Source organism: Cyprinus carpio, chromosome B15 (genome assembly GCF_018340385.1).
Source record: "Cyprinus carpio isolate SPL01 chromosome B15, ASM1834038v1, whole genome shotgun sequence".
NCBI classification, from domain to species: Eukaryota; Metazoa; Chordata; class Actinopteri; order Cypriniformes; family Cyprinidae; genus Cyprinus; species Cyprinus carpio.
The window spans coordinates 16855812-16875902 of record NC_056611.1 but is presented as its reverse complement, the minus strand read 5'-3'; the positions used below and the strand labels follow the sequence as shown (position 1 = coordinate 16875902).

Below are 20091 nucleotides of genomic sequence, written 5' to 3'. Positions count from 1 at the left end.
CACTTCATAAATGCATTTTTTTTAACTTTGCACCTAAAATGAATAAGATTCAATTCATGCAATATACCTCAGACAACACTAAACATGAAAACAAATAAGAGATGAGGTTATAAGCATTTGTTTCCAATCATAATACTTTTTTTTTCAACATTTTAGGTTGGTAAGTGCACTTTAAAAACACAAACTGATGTGGCTATACCTCTTCACAAATATACCAAAATAGCGTAGTATTTACTTTTATGGATTACATTATCTCAACATAGCCAAACAAGCTAAAAACTAAAAGTGCAAAGTATGAAAACATGCCTATAATACAACAACAACAACAACGTCATAGTTTCCGCATTTTCAACAGCTTTCTCTTATTCAAATTGCTTATCTAATCTTCATGCCATTTTCCAGGGAAGCTGAGAACGAAACCAAGGACAAAAACTGCTCACTGTTTTATTTACCAGATTTCACACAGATAAAGTGCTCAGACAGCTCTAGATATATTACAACAGCATCAGACCCCAGTCCATCTGAGAGCACAATGGTGGCAAATCAAAACCATTGGGTCAAAGATCACATTTTCACTGACTGCTGCTTTACAGTGTCTTATCAAATACTATTTGACCAAAACAAGCTCCTCAGTATGACCTTCTGTCTCAGACACTGAGTTCAGATAGACATTAGCACGCAAAGACATAATTAGGATCACAAGCTTACAAGAGTGAAGCGGTTATGACCTAGTTCCTACCTTCTGTAAGCTTGTAGGGTTGAGTTGGGTTTTGTCAATGATTTTTATTGCAACCTGAAAAGACACAAAGTTAAAAAATCATCAAAAAGTAGCTGACACATTGACTTGACATCTAAATTGCATATAAAAGAAGCAATCACCTGGAAAATTATGCTAACTGTGCACACCTCAGTAGGTTGATGGCATAATTGCTTTTGGTCAAAGTGTGAAAAAGCTGGATGAACATATTTAGAAATTTTTGTATATTTTTTTTTATATGTCATCCGACTCAAAAACTATGGCACAGGAGAGTGCCATAATGTGCAAAGCCAAACTGTGACTGAGAACTTGACTGAGAAGGTTTACCTAAGTGGCAATTACAACAGTCTTGTCAATCTTTAATTATTTAATTTTCTAACGAAATATACTCATCTCTTTGTACATCTTACCTCCCTGCTGGTCAATATATGGCGTGCCAACTTCACTTTGGCGAAATTGCCCTTGCCGATGGTCTTGAGCAGCCGGTAGTTGCCGATGTGAGGCTGTTCATCCGAGCAGGAGGCGATGGAATTCCGGCAACGGGCTCCGAGTGAGCGACTCGACCATCCCGAGCCCTTCTCTGAACGACTGGCTGAGAGGGAGGCATGCTGCGGGTTGAAGCAAAAATATGCATTGTTAATACATAATTAAATCAAAACATGACCAAGCTTGACACATTCAGAAATAGTGTAGAATATTCAGCACATGAATTCATAATCTTGCAAAATTCAATTCAGGTTCATAATGTGCAATTAAAAGGTTAGCTCTCCCAAAAATTAATATTTTGTCAACATTTAGTCACCCTCATGTCGTACCCAACCTGCATGACTCACTTTTTATGGAATATATAAAAGATATTTTGAAGGACTGTTTTTGTTCATACAATGAAAGTCAATGGGGACTACAACAACATTCATTGTAAGGTTGAAAAATGACTTTCATAGTAAGGACAAACGAAACTACATTTTTCAAAATATTTTTGTGTGTGTGTGTATGTGTGTTCCACAAAAGAAAATATTACTCAGGTTTGGAATAATATGAGGGTGAGTAATGATTTTGATGCGTACAAGTAACAGTGCTGTTACAGTTAGCTAAAACTACTAAATTAATTGAAAAATAAAGTTGAAATAAAATAAAATAGAACATAATATAATATTAGATGTAAACCTTAAACCTTTGTGATCGCTCCAAGGAAAGCTGATCTCTGCTTTGCTATACATTGCTGACATGTTTCATGTCTGGCTGTTCCAAGATGTTAAATCTTAAAACTAATCTATCCAGGAATGCATTGCGACACTAAACGCCACTCACACCTTGGCGCGACATGATGCATGTGGCATTCTTAGTTGGATGCTAACTGTATCACTCTGTGTGAATACTGAACCCCATATGTGACCAACCAGTCTGAAGTCGCTGGGGTATATTTGTAGCAATAGCCAAAAAGACATTGTATGGGTCAAAATTATCGATTTTTGCCAAAAACCATTAGGATATTAAGTAAAGATCATGTTCCATGAAGATATTTTGTAAATTTCCTTCTGTAAATATATCAAAACCTAATTTTTGATTAGTAATATGCATTGCTAAGAACTTCATTTGGACAAATTTAAAGGCCGTTTTTCCCAGTATTTAGATTGTTTTGCACCGTCAGATTCCACATATTCAAATAGTTGTTAATCAGCCAAATATTGTCCTATCCTAACAAACCATACATCAATGGAAAGTTTATTTATTCAGCTTTCAGATTATGTATTCGAGAAATTTACCCTTATGACTTGTTTTGTGGTCCAGGGTCACATATAATCCTCAGCCAAATGCAGAATGAGTCTTAATACAACATTTCAGCAAAAGAATTGGGATTCATTGCTTGTACATGCTATATCTATAAGGATATATTATATACAGTATATCAATGTGAGGATCTTTATTTTCTATATTGACATGATGACTCCCAAATTTTAAATGACAGAGGATTGGAGCATATTTCTTCACACCAATAAGCCCATTTTAATTTCTCCACATCCCCACACCCGATATTCCCCACAGTTTTGACCATTTCCTGCTGACATAGACCTCATCGCCTGCACCCACCCATCTTCCTCCACCACCGCCCACTGCCCCACCCAGTCCAAACCACAAACAGTGATCGTTCCACTGCTGCTTTCTGTCTGATTGCCCTTCCAATTTATATGAGAAATGTGGGGGCTGGGGTATGGGGGTTTCTCAGAGAAAGCCACTGAAATAGATGGTTTATATGGCGGAAGAAAGCTCCAGGACATAATGACCACAAAACAATAAAAGATGATGCATTCAGATATTCAGTTTCCTTCCACTTAGCACATGCACTTTAAAAGTTGAATTTCAGTGTGGATAAAGCAATTTATGTTTTTAATGTCATATAAATATATTATTACAAGCACAAATCCCAGAATGAGACAACAGACTGCCTATCTGGGTGGTGTCCTGCTCAGGGTAGGATAGAAGCACATGTGAAGGGGGTAGAGGTGGGTCAGGGTTAGTCCATCCAGCCACACATCCTGCTATTGCATCTTATGACTTACTCCCAAAACTATTTACAGGGATCTATGTCCTGTCCTGCCCTGTCCTGTGAAGCTTTGCATTTGGCACTGCTGCTGCACCAGTTTCCTCTGTGATGATTTCTTTCACAGTGTTTCCTTGAAATGAATGCACAACAGTAAGCTTGGGTCGTTCACAATATCACCATGCTATACTGTGCTCATGTGAGATAAAAGCGTGGGAAACAGGTGTACGCCCGAACCAGGTGTGAAGAGCCCTGCCAAAACTCAAACTCGTATGGTTTCCTGTCTTGAATAGATGTTGTGCCATCTCCTCGTAACGGTTCTCTGGTGTGGCTCCTAGAGTTAAATGCTTGCAGCAAAGCTACAGGCTTCTTAAACAGGTTCAGTGTAAAAGGATTTATTGGTTTGGTCACTCTTTATAAGCTTAGAATCACTCATATGGAAAAAAACAAACAATACATTGGATCCTAAAGCTACTTTGTGTAATGTCTATTCCACAATGTACTTCTCAGCCACAATAATAATAGGCTGCATGCAAAAACAAACATAAAGTGATCAGTGTAGTCTAATTCACAGCAAATTATTCTTCCATAGCGGTTCTTTTTAGTGGATCAAAACCATACAATGTGACCAGTGTAGCCTGGTTCCCAAAATGAATGACTTCCATTAACCAGATCTTTTAACAAACAGTTTAAAAAGACTGTTTGAATCACACTGGCCTGCATGATTTACAGCATGCAAAAATGGACATTATAACTGAATTATATGCAATTGAATCAGAATCAAATCAAGAGCTTATGAATCAGAATCAAAATGAATCCAAAAATCTGTATCAATACCCAGGCGTGGCAAACAAATGTGAATAATTAGTTAGAATATCATGCAATCAATTCAATTATATTTTATATCTGTAAATCTGTATCAATAATAACCTGCACTGGCAATTAACTGTGATTAAAGGTGCAGTAGGAGATCTTGGAAAATGCAGGTCTTGACAAACCTTCAGATTTAGGCAATAATACACAACCATAAATGGACAAATCTCTCTGTAACCAAGAATCAAACTTTCTTTTTGGATTGTTGAGAATCGGATAAAAATTAAGAGAAGCACAGTAAGATTCATCTTTGCCGGGCCAAGAGCCATTGGAGCGGAGCGAGGCCTGTGGATTTTAATTGATAATGAGTGACTCCGCCATTTATGGGTCTCCGCTCCTTCATGCTGCCTGACCTCCTCAGCACCATGGTCCTCCTCAGCAGCGAGGGCTCTTCTGACAGCGTGTCCCTCCTACCTCCCGGGTTTCAGCACCAATGTAACACAGTTTGTAGAACGGAAAAAGGAGGCGGGAACCAGCGAACATTTAAACCATTTAATAACAAAATAAACAAAAACAAAAGTAAAGCAGCAGCCCCTCACAGATGACTGCCGCACACAAAACACAAATAAAGTCCAGGCCTGGTCCTCTCTCGTCTTCCACGGTCGACGAATGTTAAAATGAACTGCAGCCTAGTCTTAAATTTATCATTTGTTTTACTTCATTCAAATGAATATGAGTTTTCTAAAAGGAAAATATTTATTATTGATTTGTTTTTGCTATTAGGAAAATTGTATATTCATCAAACTAAACAGAGTAACTTAAAACCCAATTTTGCTCATTTTCAAACAGCCTTTAAAGCCTATATAGAATCTATAAAGTCTTTACAAAAATAGTAAAGCCCAACGAAATGTCTCTGCTAGATGAATTTAAAATATGCTTGTGATGCCCTTTTATTTTTTTTCTTTAAATGTATTTTATTTATTAATTATTAAGTATTAAGTGTTATTTTATTGTTTTTTATTTTATTAAATAAAAAAAATGAATTTCTCAATTTCTGAGAATGTCTCAATTTGTATTTACAAAATGTGTAAATATGAGAAATATGTGAAGAACTTGCTATTGAATTTTGTAATTTTGAAAGTAAAAAAAAAAAAAGATCTTGTTAAAATGCTAACTTTAGCCTGATAACACTGAAAGCAACGTCCCACGCTCCCTGCAAATCGCCGTCCAAAGCCACGCCCCCCGAACCCATGAACACTCACAGATCAGACGATCAGAAACAACATTACTACAATACATCATGTCATTCACCGGTTAGAAAACTTTATAGTACAATAAAAGTACTACAATACCGGTAAGGAAGATCAGATTGTTGATGTTTGCCTGCTATTCTTGCTCTGTCTGCACAGCGTCCGTGATCGCGCTGATGACGTATCCTGTCGTATGTGTATTTGCATACCTCTGCGCGAACAGGGTGCGCAGAGGTTTGCAAATACACATGCAAAACTCAATTGTTTAAATTAGCTTTCTCTGATCAATTTTAAACTATTTAATGTCAATAATGGTTGTTTGTTGTATTGTTGTCTTGATTTTATCATCACCACTCAACTGTACAGTGTCCTTGAGTGCCCTGAAAGGCCCTTTAAATAAAATGTATTATGATTATTATTATGTTGACATGCAGGTAGGAAAGTCAATAAAAACGCTCGGAACGAACATTTCTTGGTCCTACGCCTTCCACAGAATAATATACAGATATAGACATTTAATTTTAGACCACTTAACTTAATGATTGCTATGGGGATGTGAAGAGACTTTCAACCAGCACAACAAAAAATGTTTCTGAAGACAATCACCTACTGCACCTTAAATTATTTAGCATATCAGAATATCAGTCAACTGATCTGATTTTACATTTTAAACTGAATTCGACATTAATTTTAACTTTGATAATTCATATACATAGTGAGGTATAATCGAATCAAGAGCTTGCGAATCAGAATCAAAATAAATCTGGAAATGTGTATGAATACCCAGCCCTTGCAAATAACTGTGATTAATTATTCATATCATGCAATTCATCCAATAACATTTTCAAATGAATGGCAGCCCTACTTTGACAGATTCTTTTAAACATGAATAATTCACACAGTTATTGTGAGAGTGTGAGAAATGAACATGTAATCTTGCTCTGTTAAACAGATGACCCAAATCTAAGTCACTGCTGTAATACTGGTTCATGCCTTGTGACTGAAATGCCATTACCACTCTGTTACTTGTTACTCTTTAGTAACTGTCTCTGTCATGAGCGAAGCTATCTGAATAACTAATGGTGCAGTAGTCACAGACAGGCAGCAATCCTCATGACTACAGAGCAAAAGTCTCACCTTGGCATCAGATGAGAAGCACCAAACAAAAAAGCCCCAGCTGAGGCCCATCTGCTAACCGTACTCTGCAACCCCCCTCCCCACCAACTAGTAACATAACCCCCTCATGCGCACACACATTAGCCAAATACACAAGGAGACAACATCAATATCAGTTGTCAAGAGCAACAATCGGTGTGGCAACGAAACAGGGGGTGGTGCAATACTCCCATAATGACAAGAACACAAACATGCTGATTGTGTGATAGTTGCTCATGGTCTAAACACACCCTTTTGATTAAAAAAACATGCTCAGAGTTAAAGGTTAGACTAGATAAACATGTTTACTTGTAGTGACCAGCCAAACCGAAAGATAATTTCCTTGTGCTGAACAACAAAATGTGTGAATTCACGCTGACTCATAGACAGCACCTAACATCACTGATGTTGCCAAAATAGCATCACCACAACAAACTAGTACCGCTATGAAGAAGGCATGCCATAGGTTTTCTCTTTATAAAAGACACCCCTTCGACTTCATTGCTTTCCTCACATAAAACAGACACAATAGCCTCTTTTATTCAGAACATGAGTGTCTAGGCCTAAGTCTCACTAGTTCCTCAGAAACAAGCCACCAGGCTTGTGGTTCCCCTGCCTATCTGACCTCCACACTGGATCAGCTTTCCTGCTTTACTGAGGAACAATAAAAAACAATCCGCTTAGTGAGTTTCTTTTGGCTGAAAGTTGAGGCATAATGTCCAGTCACAACTATCATTTAGACTGAGGGTGATACTGTTTCTCTTGAAGGAAATCATTTTAAAAACACTATTTGTTGCTGTTGTGCCTTTAGACGTATAAGCGTGTGAAACAAAACACGGTGCTCACATGCAAGCTGCTAATTTGATATTGAGTGCAATAGCTTGTGTTGCCACGTCCTCAATAGAAACTGTTTGCAAATTCGGCATTAAATTGTGACAGGCTAAGAAAACAATCAAAATGTTACGATCAGACTAAAACAATGCGACCTTGTTTAAAACTCCTGCCGCTTTCTCCAAATGCTGGGATCCTTCAAAAGAAAACGCCGAGCTGTAGGTGCTACACACAGCCAAGAACGGCAGACTTCTTATACATCTTAAGGTGCAAAGATCAAACTAGCAAAATTCTGCAGGCAAAACACTTATTTAATAACATTGTTAAATGTAATATTCGGCAAATCTCAAAAATGAATAAAGATTCATATTGTACATTATAAAGTTGTGATGCTAATTCACTTTTAGCATTTTAAACAACTGATTTTAGTTTTTATTGTTGTTTTTTTTAAATTGAAAAAAAAAGTGCAATGTATTACAACTGTTCCCTTTATTAGCTCATTTGAATCAGCAGTATCTTCTTATTTCAAGCTCTTACAAATAGAAGAATAATTCTATACACCCTTTTTCCTCATTACCTCACTGTAGAGAGTCAAATTTCTAAACACAAATAGATGCTATTTATATTGTAAATGGCAGGTAAAAACATGTAAAAGATCAGCAATGATGAAGTACAGGAGGAAGTCAAATGCGTAGACACTTACAGACTTACTTTACCAATCAATTTCCTCTTTTAATGTTTCAACACTGCAGCATAAGCTAAATGCCCACAGTAGCCAACATATACATATTTATCATTCCACACCAGAGATTTTTAGCTGATTTAGACATCATTCAAAGTGTCTGCTCTGCTGTAAATGTTGCAATACATAATTAAAAATCAAACAGTAGTGCCAGTTTATAGAGTCTAGGTCAAGTCAAAGAGGCAACATGATGTTTCTGTGGCCTTTTTTTACATCATCGTTCCACTCTTATTCCATAGCTAGAGAGTTTACATGACCTCCCAGATTGGTAGATGCATTTTCTATTGTGTTTGCTTTGTGTTCTATCTCATCAGCTCTCACCATTCCAGAAGCTCTCGACGTGCCTCTATGTGACATGCCTTGTTGCTGTGTCTGTGCTTGCAGACTTAATGCTGGATAACTTAATCACAAACTATGCAGACTTTTCATCATCTTCTTTCATTCACATAGCCAACCACTCCTTTTTCTTTATGTATTCTTCTTTATTTTTCAATCCATGACGTTCACCACTAAGTCACTGAGTTTAAGAATCCCTTTGTGGGTCAATAGTTTTTGCATTACGCATAATCCGATTTCCGATTACAGTAGCAATAAATATAAGCAGTCAACCTTCTTCCAAGCAATCGAATTATGGCAAATGATGTAACAATGTGGAAAGCAGATGTCTTTTACATCTCCTTATGAACTATTCAAGACAGACCAAGTAAACTGACACCTGACATTCCACTTACTTAATAAAGAGCTTTGGTAACCGTAAGTTCCCCGACCACAAGTTATGTGACGGTTTTAAGTGAAAACAGAGACAGCACTTCTGAACTGTTTATTACTTAATGTGTGAAACCCATATTTGCAACAGTCTACTAAAAACTATCTTGCTTCAATCTTGCCACCTTTTCTAAAATTTTTCACCTGATGACCTTTGATTTTTACTTTTGGCCCACGGCCCTCAATCAAGATTCATTCTTGGCCCTTTGTAGCAACAAGTTTGTCATTTCTGTCTTTAAGGGACAGCTGAACCAAATATATATATATATATATGAAAATTCTACCATCACTAATTCACTTCCAAAATTATTTGCATTTCTATCTACTTAATTTCAGTCTGTTCATCATATAAAGCAATAACATGAATAAGGAAGAATACTATACAGTAATTTTGACTACTTATATGTCTCTTTTTGGTAAGATTTTAAGTTTAAACCCTCTAGTCCACATCCATTGGTTTTGAATGGAAAATAACATACGATCATACAGGTTTGGAACTCCATGAGGGTGAGTAGATGATGCAAAAAAATTTGAGTGATTCCTTAAATGCTACTATTTAATATTAATAAGTCTTGAGGCAATCATAAACATGAAGGCCTTTAAAAAGATACACAGACATACAAATTGCAAAATGCAAGTGAATGAAAGCCCAATATCAATTTTATTAACTGTGTGTGAAGCCTTGAGAAGCAAACATGTTTTTGTATTGTTTTGATATACTGTACACTGTTTTAAAAATGTTACAACAAGATGTCTGGCATCGGTTTACTTACACATGTGTACATCATTAACAATGCCAACTTTTTATGTTTTTAATTAAGATACAACAAAACAGATGCATAAATATGCCACTGAAGTATAACTGCAGTTTGGCATACACACAATGATGTAACCAAATATCTCAGACTGGGGGAGGTCAACAGTAAAAAGTCATTAAATACCTACATTGATCAACCACTAATCTGAATATTGAAAACTATTGCTGTGTCTTGTTGCTGTGGCCCTGTCTGTGAATACAAGGCATAGCTTGGTCTTAAAAACTGAATTCACATACTGAATTCAAAAACTAACCATGAAAAGAAGTGGGTTAACTTATCATCACGTAGGCCTGAGGTTACCAAGAAAATTTTGCACAACATGCATAACACAGACCACAAATGACTGCAAACCAATCATCTACAAATTAAATGCTATAGATAGTCTTTAAAATAGTTTCTTACTCCATGAGCTAAACGACAACAAAGACAGCCATAGAGAAACAGCCTACTCTCAATAGTCATTTGTGACAGTGTTTTCAGGGAGGGGCAGGATGCTGTTCATTTTAAAATTCATGTTCTAGTCAATGTAACCTTTTAGTCTGTGAAGTAATTGAGACATATTTTTGATAGCAGTCCCAAACGCTTCTGACAACCTCAGATCTATAAAACTCCAGCCCCACCTCTGGCTCATGGCAGTGCTTCTGACTGAGCTATTAACGAATCTTCTTTAGACTTCCAAAATCGATTCGATTGGCTCTTTGAAGAATTCGACTGAATCGGTTTTTGAGTTATGTCCGATTCAATGTGAACTGAGAACGGATAACAGCTTTGGGATTGAATCAATTAATTGACCAATGGCCAATAGATGCTTTAATAGCTGATAAAATAAATGTTACAAATGGAAATACAACATACTTTGAGTATGTCTGACTGCAGTTTTATCAACACACATAAAAGTGTCCGGTTTAAAACATTTTTACTAAAGTTTTTTTTTTTTTTTTTTTTTAAGCCAATGTATTTGTTTTACGTCAATACAAATCACAGGCCTATTACGATTTTTTATGAGCAGAATACTGGTTGCAACAAACTAAACTTTTTTTTAAATAATTAAAAAAAAAAGTTAATAAACAGAAATACGTGACATAGAAACTGTAAACACAGAAAATGTAATATGTCATCCCAGGATGTCTTAATGGTGACGTAAAAGACTCGCTGAATCTGTTATTTCGAACCATTCCTTTGGAACGAAGCGTTTCGAAAGAACCGATTCGCGAGTCTCACCTCGCATCACTTCTTTTGACGACAAACGCTGAAATCGGCCGCTCGTCAAGCGGAATAAAATGACGTAAGAACACTTTTCACTTACGTGGTCTGCATTCCTGTCTTTTCCCGGCTGCAGCGCGGCGCGTGAGGACATCGTCTCCGTAGCTTCAGCCTTGAGCAGCCCTGGGTTTGTTTCAGCGATCCGTGGACAGTCGCTAATTGAATCAGCACAAGAAGAAACAGTCAGCAGCCGAGCCAGTCTCGCGAGGCTATCGCTGCCCTCTCAGACGACCACCACCAGTACAGCGTTTCCCTTAAACAATCCTCATTTTCGGTTAAGTTTGCTGGATGGTTCGCGCAGTACTGGTGAGATAAGAAGAAAGATTAAAAACAGGCTATATGATGCTCATGTCTGTGGGAGTTTGGCTAGCCGGAACAATAGATCATTTTGTCCTTAGCTAGACGAGAACGTCTCGTTCAACTCCTCATACCATGTCCATAAACAGCGTCTGGTTTGCAGAAATGTTTGTTGAATCCTCAAACATCAGCCGTCAACGACTGTATTTCACGAGACAGACAGAAAGAAAACAAAAGCAGAACAGAAATAAAAAATGAGCTACCGCAGCATCAAACAGAGCAAAACAGACTCATTTTTTCAGCGAGTCTGGGTTGTCCAGAGAAAATAAACCACTCCTGCAGACTAAGTGTCCCCTTCAGAGAGTCATCTGTGTAACGTACATTTCCAGGAAAACGATATATTAATAATAATAAATAAACAACAGCGCGTACTATACGAAATCCAAACTATAAAGCATATCTCGAGCGCACTCCCGTCCCAACAAAGACCAGTGAACAATATCCTTTTCGAGGAGGCAGGGTATGTCAATGTTCCCAAACATAAAAACTGTACAGTGGATGTAAAATGTTTATCTCCAGCAGCGTGTGACACTGGCATCAAGGAAGGACGTCAGGAGAAAGAATAGGCTGGGCAGGGCTGCGGCGGACGCTCACACACACACACACACACACACACACACACACACACACCCTTCCCCCATGGTCCTAAACACACTGACTCTTCATTCATTCATGTAGCGAGACCCATCGCCAGACAAACGGATGCCAAAATAAATGTCTACCACTCCTCCAGCTGGTCACTGTACGCTAGTACAACCTGGGCCTTGGAACGATTCGAAATGCATCTGCATAATATCATATTTTGTCTATGAACGATGACATATGCGACCTAGGACCACAAAACCAGTCATAAAGGTCATTAAAAAAAAAAAAAATAGATTTATACATAATCTGAAAGTTGAATAAATAATAACAACAATATTTGGCTGAGATACAACTATTTTAAAAATCTGGAATCTGAGGGTGCAAAATAAAAAAATTCTAAATATTGAGAAAATCACATTTAAAGTAGTCCAAATGGAGTTCTTAGCGATGCATATTACTAATCAGAAATGAAGTTTTGATTTATTTATGGTAGGAAATTTACAAAATATCTTCATGGAGCATGATCTTTACTAAATATCCTAATGATTTTTGGCATAAAAGAAAAATCGATAATTTTGATCCATACAATGTATTTTTGACAATTGCTACAAATATACCCATGTTACTCGTGACTGGTTTTGTGCTCCAGGGTCACATATATTCTGCATTGCTGAATTAAGAAGACTTATGCAGATACAAACAGTACTACAAAGAAATTTCATTAACCACAAATATTAATAATATAATATAATACCATTCAAACGTTTGGGCCAGTAAGACTTGTTTTGAAAGAAATTAATACTTTTATTTAGCATGGACATTTTGAAAAGTGCTGTTCTTTTTAATATTCTGTTCATCAAACAATCTTGAAAAAATATTCCACAAAAACAAACTTTTCAACCATTTTAAACATTTATAACAATAAGAAATATTTTTGAACACCAAACCAGCATATCTGCAGCATCACGTGACACCAAAGACTGGAATATTGCCTGCTGAAAATTAAACTTTGCCATTATAAGAAATAAATTACAGTTTAAAATAATATTAAAATATAAAACAAATTATTTTATTTTAGATATTATGTTTATAATATTTCTACAGTCACGTTTGGCTCTGTGGTTTCATGCCACTATTTTTTGTAAAGCTATACATTTTAATCCTAATTGAAAAATTTGCTGAATTAGAATGGCTTTAATATGAGTAGAAAAAATATGCAATTATTTAATATTAAATAAATACATTTTCCATATTGGCTAATATTTAAATAATTTAATTGATGGTTAAAAAATAGGTATTTCTGAAATATAACTTATGTGAAAGGGGATCCCTCACACATTTGGGGTCCTTGCTTTGCATTAAAATACGGATAACTGAACATCATCAGACAAATAATACAATATAATAGTTTTGATGCATTCATTACAAAGACATTAAGCAACTATTATCATAGGCCTATATTATTTAGATTTCTTACTGTTCTCTAGTTCATTTTAGCCTATGCCTATTGGAACATGCAATCATAAAAGTCTTTTTGATAACCAGCCTGCGCTAACCTTAGAACTACATCAATAACTCATTACATCTCTAGAAACAATCATAACATCCATAAAAAAACACAAATATAAAAAAAAAAAATTCCCCACAAACCAAGACACACCACACATTTCTGACTGGTTGAAGTACTGTGTTAATTCTCTAAAACACTTTTACTAAAAAAAATGTCACAACATGCAATTTCATAAGTACTGTCCCACTCTTTTCGAAACCATTTGGAACACTAGGAAATGTGATTAACCAGTTAATACATAGTATCTGCGCTTAACCCTTAGAAAACTCAATGTCATCAATAACAAGGTGCTTCCTGTTTGATGACTCATTAATGATCACATAGAAATAGTTTCGAGAAGCAGGCTGCCTTGCATGTGACTTGCAGACACCAGGACACTTGCGCATCATCACTAACAGTATTTTTTATTTTGTTCCTTTTTGTTGTGAATCCATTTTACTTAGCAGGTGTTGAAGACAGCTAAATTATGTTTGCTACTTGCATTCTCAGCTACCTCTTGCAGTCGACAAAAAATCACTGTAATATATAGTTAATTTAACAATGGGCATAAACCACAATGCGCAAACTTTCACTTGTCCTTCAATACAGCAAAAACACTTAATGTGGCCACAATTCAGGAGCCTATATGTCTTTCACTTAAAGTATATACAGACCACAATTTGATGCATCAATGCGTTATGATTAACGTTAAACACATTGTCCTGGCATAGAAAATCATTATAAATATAAACACGTAAGTATCTTAATGGACAAAGACAATGATATAAAAGAGCTGTAGAAGTTATTCTATATGGAAAAACGCTTAACGCGAAACTTTGCGTGTTGCTTTTTATTCTGGGCTCACTGCTTGCTACATACCTATTAGTTATGCATATTTTAATTATTATTATTTTATTTTTTTTCACTTTTAGAATAATGAAGAGGAGCTTATTGAGTTTGGTCTTTTATACATCTAGTCTATTATTATGCATGTTTGCCATGTTTTATAAATTATTCATTATATTAATAAACTATATTGAATTTGATATTTTAATAGCCATCTTAATACATTAAGCCATATTGAGGTTTGTCAAAAAAACGCAATAAGTTTGCGCACTGCATTCATATTTCTGCTGTTTCTGTGGCCGCGGATTTGCGGGGTTCTTGTCTTTTTCTTGCAGGACGCTTTACACAGGTACTAAATTAGTTTTAATCGTTTAATCACCACAGCATCTTGTCTCCATTGGCAACACGCATGATTTGTGTTGACTGCAAGTGACGTCGCAGGTAGCTGAGAGACGTGCAAGTGGCGATTGCCTTTGTAATTTTAGTTTATTTTTTCTTTGTCTTCAATACATGGCTGCTGTTGTAAATGTTGAGAGATTCAAACAAAAAAAATAATAATTAAATAGAACAAAATATAAAAATAAAGACTGCAAGTGATGTCACTAGCGGAAGAGCAAGTGTCTGAGAGTGCAACTCTGAGCAAGTCTGAGGAAGGTGCAAGTGCAAGTTCTGCAGCCAGACCCAACTCTCCACTTTCATGGTGGAGCTACAAACACTAGACCTTAGGTGTCCCACATTAGGCAGTGTCCCACTTCAGGGCAATTCGCCCTATCTCCAACCAAACCCCAACCCATCCCTCAACAGCCCTGAATTCAGAACTTTCTATTTTCTGGATAACTGATAAACATCAACCAACTGCATCATGGCTGCATTGGACTGACTTGTGGGACTATGCTGGACATTAGCAAAACCATCTCCCGCAAAATCTGGTGACTGTCCAGTTCTGACAATGTCAGTAATTTGCTTTTGAATGAGCAAAGAAAAGCCATCGTTCTTCTCAACTGCGCCATCTATTGGTTAATAATGGACAGTGTATTAATTTAGTTCCATATTTTGTCAGACTGTGAATAAAGAGCTTCCACATTATTTAAGGCAAGTTTAAAAAAACAGAGAAACTGACTAAAAAAGGACTACATCAGCTTGCAAACAGGACTCCAACACCCCCTGAATGGTGACTGCTTTATTTATCAAGGAAAAGCTTGTTGGTGAGTTGAGAATCTAGAACACCACTTTTCACTGCTATATCAATATCAATATATTTATGTATGTATGCATTTCATTAAAAACTTTGGCAGTGATTGTCATTCACAGTTCCTATTCACCTGTTTGTATTGTTTTGTTATCTAACATGTTTGCTGAGTTTATCTGTGGTGAGATTAAGCTGTGGTAAGATTTCAATTGTGGTTAAGATGATTTTCGCATGTGACATCACAGATAGGGCCTTTTAAGCTCAGTTGTTCTGCTGACAGGTCTTTTTTTTGTTATTCTATTGCGATACAGGACATTTGACTTCACAAGCACTCCGTTTTGCAGGCTGGATCTTTGTGCAGGTAAGTCTGTCTTGAAGAGTAATTTCAAAGAGATATCAAATTAGCTGATTCATTAATTGTGTGTAAACATATAGGCACATTATTTGATTTTTATATGCTACATTATTAATAATTTCAAATACTAATGAAAAATTATCAAATTGGTGGCTGGGAATGGATTTACTGCAAAAAAAAATGCTTTCATTCCGTCTCAAAACTCACAGTCAGTTGTTTAAAATGAAAGTGAGAACATTTGAATATATATACATATGCCTGGTTTCACATTGTGTCACAATCTAACTTCTAGGTTTCAAGATTCCTGCGGATCACATCATTAAAATGTTGTGGCTTTTGTCAATGGTTTTGGCTCTCATCGCAGTGGTCGACGCCTGTCCGAGACCCTGCAAATGTGAAGATCATGACATCATAATTTGTTCGAACCAGAGACTTCTGGAGCTCCCTCATCTGCCTCAGAATACCAAGCAATTATATGCTACACACAATATGATTCAAGCTCTCCCAGATGAAGGTTTGGAAGGATTGTCGATTCTCGATCTCACCAAGAATGTCTTCAACTTGTCACTCGAAACCAACTGGCAGAACATTAGCAATCTTACAAAGCTATTTCTGAGTGGAAATAGACTGAGCGCATTAACACCAAGACAGTTTCAGGGGCTGTTGAACCTCAAAATGTTAGATCTCAGTGACAACTACATTGAAACACTTCCTCAGGAGTTCCTTTATGGTCTGACCAAGCTTCAGATCCTTAATCTGAATATGAATAAGATATTAAGTTTATCCTATGGGGTCCTAGATGGAGCTCCCGTCCTTAAGGACCTTCAACTCAGAAATAACATGATCGAGATGGTCGAGGTAGGTGTGTTTGAGAACTGCACACATCTACATCAAATTTATCTGTCATTGAACAATCTAAAAAGTTTAGGTAATGGGAGTTTTAAGGGTGCCATAGGGCTAAATCACCTCGATCTTAGTCGAAATGGAATAGTTGCCGTACCTACCGGTGTCCTTCAGGACACTCAGAACCTCACTAGCCTCTATCTTCAAAAAAATCACATAACTTCAATTCCTGAGGACATTTTCTCTGAGATTCCCATGCTGAAGCATTTGGATTTGAGTCATAATGCTCTTGTTTCCATGTCCAACGGTTCACTCAGAGGTCTTTTCCAGCTGGGCGCGCTGGATCTGAGTTTCAATCAGCTGCAGATGCTAACGTCACATGTGTTTCAGGACTTGGGAAAGCTTGAGAGCCTTAATTTGTATCACAACGATCTGACGTTGCTTCCTAACGGCTTGTTCAATAACTTAAGCAGGGTAACAGAAATTCAGCTGGACAGCAATAGTATTTCTGTAATTCCACCGGACCTCTTTCACCCACTTTCAGCTTTGCAGGATCTACAACTGGACAACAATCACATTTCGGAGCTCGATTCACACACATTTTTAAAGCTGAGGAAACTTAAGCATCTCGGCCTTTCCAACAATGACCTTATGAAGATTCCATTGCACCTCTTCAAAAGGACACGCCATCTGAGGGATCTTAACCTGGAGAACAATCATATCAGTTCCATTCCAAAATGGTCCTTTAAACAATTAGTCAATCTACAGACTCTGAAACTCAGCAACAACAACCTGTCAAGACCCTTTGCAGATCTCCTGACTAGTCTTAGTCATTTACGGGAGTTGTTACTCAATGAAAACCAGATAGAAATCATCCCTATTGGATTTTTCACAGGTCTTACAAAACTGAGGGTTCTGGATTTGTCCAACAATAAATTGCATTCCATCTCTTCTGATGCCTTCAAAGATCTGTCGGCATTGAGAGAGCTGTATCTGAGATTTAATGCTCTCGATAAACTTCCAGATGACATCTTCACATCTTTGATAAATCTCAAAAGGCTCTACTTGGAAAACAACCAGCTCACACATTTGCCCACCAAAGTGTTTTCTGCTCTATCCAGATTGGAAGAGCTCCATTTGGACAGAAACCAGATCCAGCACATTCATCCAAAACAGTTTGATGGCTTAGTGATGTTACGCGAACTTGATATTAAATTTAATCAACTGCGCTATATGGACAAAGGGACTCTGATGCCTTTAGCAAATCTAAGGCTTATCTATCTTAATGGGAATCCATGGGATTGCTCTTGTGTGTTCATTCTTTATATAAGTCAGTGGTTTAACAATAATACTCGCTTAGTAAAAACTACACCCATGTGCTCTTCTGGTCAACATCTTTCCTATCCAGCTCTTTTCCCATATTCATTATCACAGCATTGTGCAAATTCTGCACCTATCTCTTTTAACACAGAGAAATTAATGGTTCTCATTGCTTTCACTCTGAGTTTTCTTTTATTCTGAGATCTAGCTATCTGTGCTGTGCTAAACCCTGAGATGTGTGTTAGTATTGAGACTCGCAACCATCGCTTCTTGCATGCAAATGATTTATGCTTTTGACCTCTGAAACGCATGCAACTGTTGGCATCAGAGGAGCAATATACATGATGATATTCCATGAAACACTGAAATATGATCTATCTGAGATGTTATGTTTTCCATAAAATAAACTGCTATGTCAAATACTTACAGCCTCTTTACTTCTGTGTGTGACAGGATTATGCAATTTTAAAAATGCCACATGCTGATGCTGCTAGAGGGAATTTCCACTTACTCATTTCAGAACCCAGAGAAGATTCAGAACCCAGAGAGTGTTTCTAAGAATTTTATATAGGTCTCTAAACAAGGATGTATGACCGGACGCAAACTGCGGTTAATTTTCTGCAAAACTAGGTTTGATCACATTTTCTGTGCACTTCTTAATTTTAGTGGCCTAGCTTGTCAATAATGACTAGAACCTGACAAAAAGGATATTAATTCAAATTTATGTGTGTGTGTATATATATATATATATATATATATATATATATATATATATATATATATATATATAAATAAATTCTTGATTAAGGTTAACATTTTGACAAATGTTTTGGACATCAAGCATGTAGAATTTTAGATTCTACCCACCCCACCCTTTTCCATAATTTAATCACTGTAATGTGTCAGGAATAGAGATTTAAAAGTAATCATGCTACTATGTAGAGACTGGCTTTACTAGAAGATGAATGCCTTGAAACAACTACATCGAAATTATATTTTACTAGTTTTTGTTGTCTCTACAGTTATAAATGCAGAGGTTTTTCAATTAATGTGGAAACTAAGGCTGATGATACACAGGGCAACTTTCTAAGCAATTTTGCCAGGCAACTTTTTTAAGCAATGTTGCTTTGGCACTTTCCCATTGAGAATGGGTAACAAATTTCTATTTGGATACTTTATATTGGTTTATATTGGTTCTGGGACCTGTGTTTCACCTGGTTGTCCATTGATGGCAATATAAACCAAAGTTGCCTGACAACATTGTTAAAAAATTTGCCTCGTGTATCATCACCCTAAGAATAAAATAGAGTGGAATGATTAAACATCTAGGAAATGAATGTAGACAAAGTCAGAAAAACTACAACAAATAATGTTTTGACTTTTGTGGGACCAGCTCAGTATTAGTAATACAGTATTGCCTTGACTAATATTTAAAGTATGTTAATTCAAAACAAATGGTGGCAAATCAACAAAGTACTATTACAGACCATGTAACCAACTAGAACCTAGACAAATCAAATAATGTAGGATATATATATATATATATATATATATATATATATATATATATATATATATATATATATATATATATAAATAAAATTATCAAATATATCATTATATGCATGTTGCTCACAGTTCTTAAAGGGATACTGCAGTTAAAAATGAAAAAAGCTGTATTGAAGCTCACACGAGAAACGATGTGGAAGCACAGAGGAACGTGACTTCTTGCAAGAGATTCACAACGTGCTAACTTTTAAGGGTGCACTTACACTTACATTACATGGTCTGACAGAGATGGATTATTTTTTTGAAAAAGCTGTTTGTGTTCCATTGAAAAAATAAGTCATACACATCTGGGACAACAGGAGAGTGAATAAATGATGACAGAAATTTCATATTTGGGTAAGCTATCCCTTTAAGATGGTCCTCAATCTTAAAGGGATAACTTGTGAACTGAAAAAAAAATCCCTAAGAAGAAACATTTTGTTGATAAATGGATGTTCTGATTTGATCTTAACAAGATCACAATTCACAAACTTATCACAGTTCTTTTTCATTTAACTTTTTTGTGTGCAGTAAAATAATAATAATAATAATAATTTCCCTAT

At 36.3% G+C, this 20091-nt stretch overlaps 2 protein-coding genes across 12 annotated transcripts in view; one reads left to right on the top strand and one right to left on the bottom strand.

Annotated features, from left to right (window-relative positions):
- The window catches only part of mark4b (MAP/microtubule affinity-regulating kinase 4b), a 43034-nt gene extending 31113 nt beyond the window's left edge, over nucleotides 1-11921 (bottom strand). For 3 of the 10 annotated variants that reach the window (XM_042739510.1, XM_042739511.1, XM_042739512.1), the window contains exons 1-3: nucleotides 10980-11918; nucleotides 1168-1365; nucleotides 740-793 (exon numbers count right to left, since the gene is read on the bottom strand). In XM_042739510.1, coding sequence (XP_042595444.1) covers nucleotides 740-793; nucleotides 1168-1365; nucleotides 10980-11030 — 303 coding nt within the window. In that variant the 5' untranslated portion in view covers nucleotides 11031-11918. Of the gene's footprint in view, nucleotides 1-739; nucleotides 794-1167; nucleotides 1366-10979 lie in introns of all 10 variants that reach the window. The other 7 variants (XM_042739509.1, XM_042739514.1, XM_042739513.1 and 4 more) reach the window with 5 other exon arrangements.
- Nucleotides 11922-15329: 3408 nt separating this feature from the next.
- On the top strand, nucleotides 15330-18395 carry si:dkey-182i3.11 (leucine-rich repeat-containing protein 15). Of its 2 annotated transcripts, XM_019091080.2 has the most exons (3): nucleotides 15330-15478; nucleotides 15774-15823; nucleotides 16110-18395. In XM_019091080.2, the coding sequence occupies exon 3, from the start codon at nucleotides 16142-16144 to the stop codon at nucleotides 18179-18181; it is 2040 nt and encodes a 679-aa protein (XP_018946625.2). In that variant the 5' UTR covers nucleotides 15330-15478; nucleotides 15774-15823; nucleotides 16110-16141; the 3' UTR covers nucleotides 18182-18395. The 2 variants fall into 2 exon arrangements, with proteins under 2 accessions (XP_018946625.2, XP_042595438.1); XM_042739504.1 differs by lacking the exon at nucleotides 15330-15478 and having other exon boundaries at nucleotides 15712-15823.
- Nucleotides 18396-20091: the final 1696 nt, after the last annotated feature.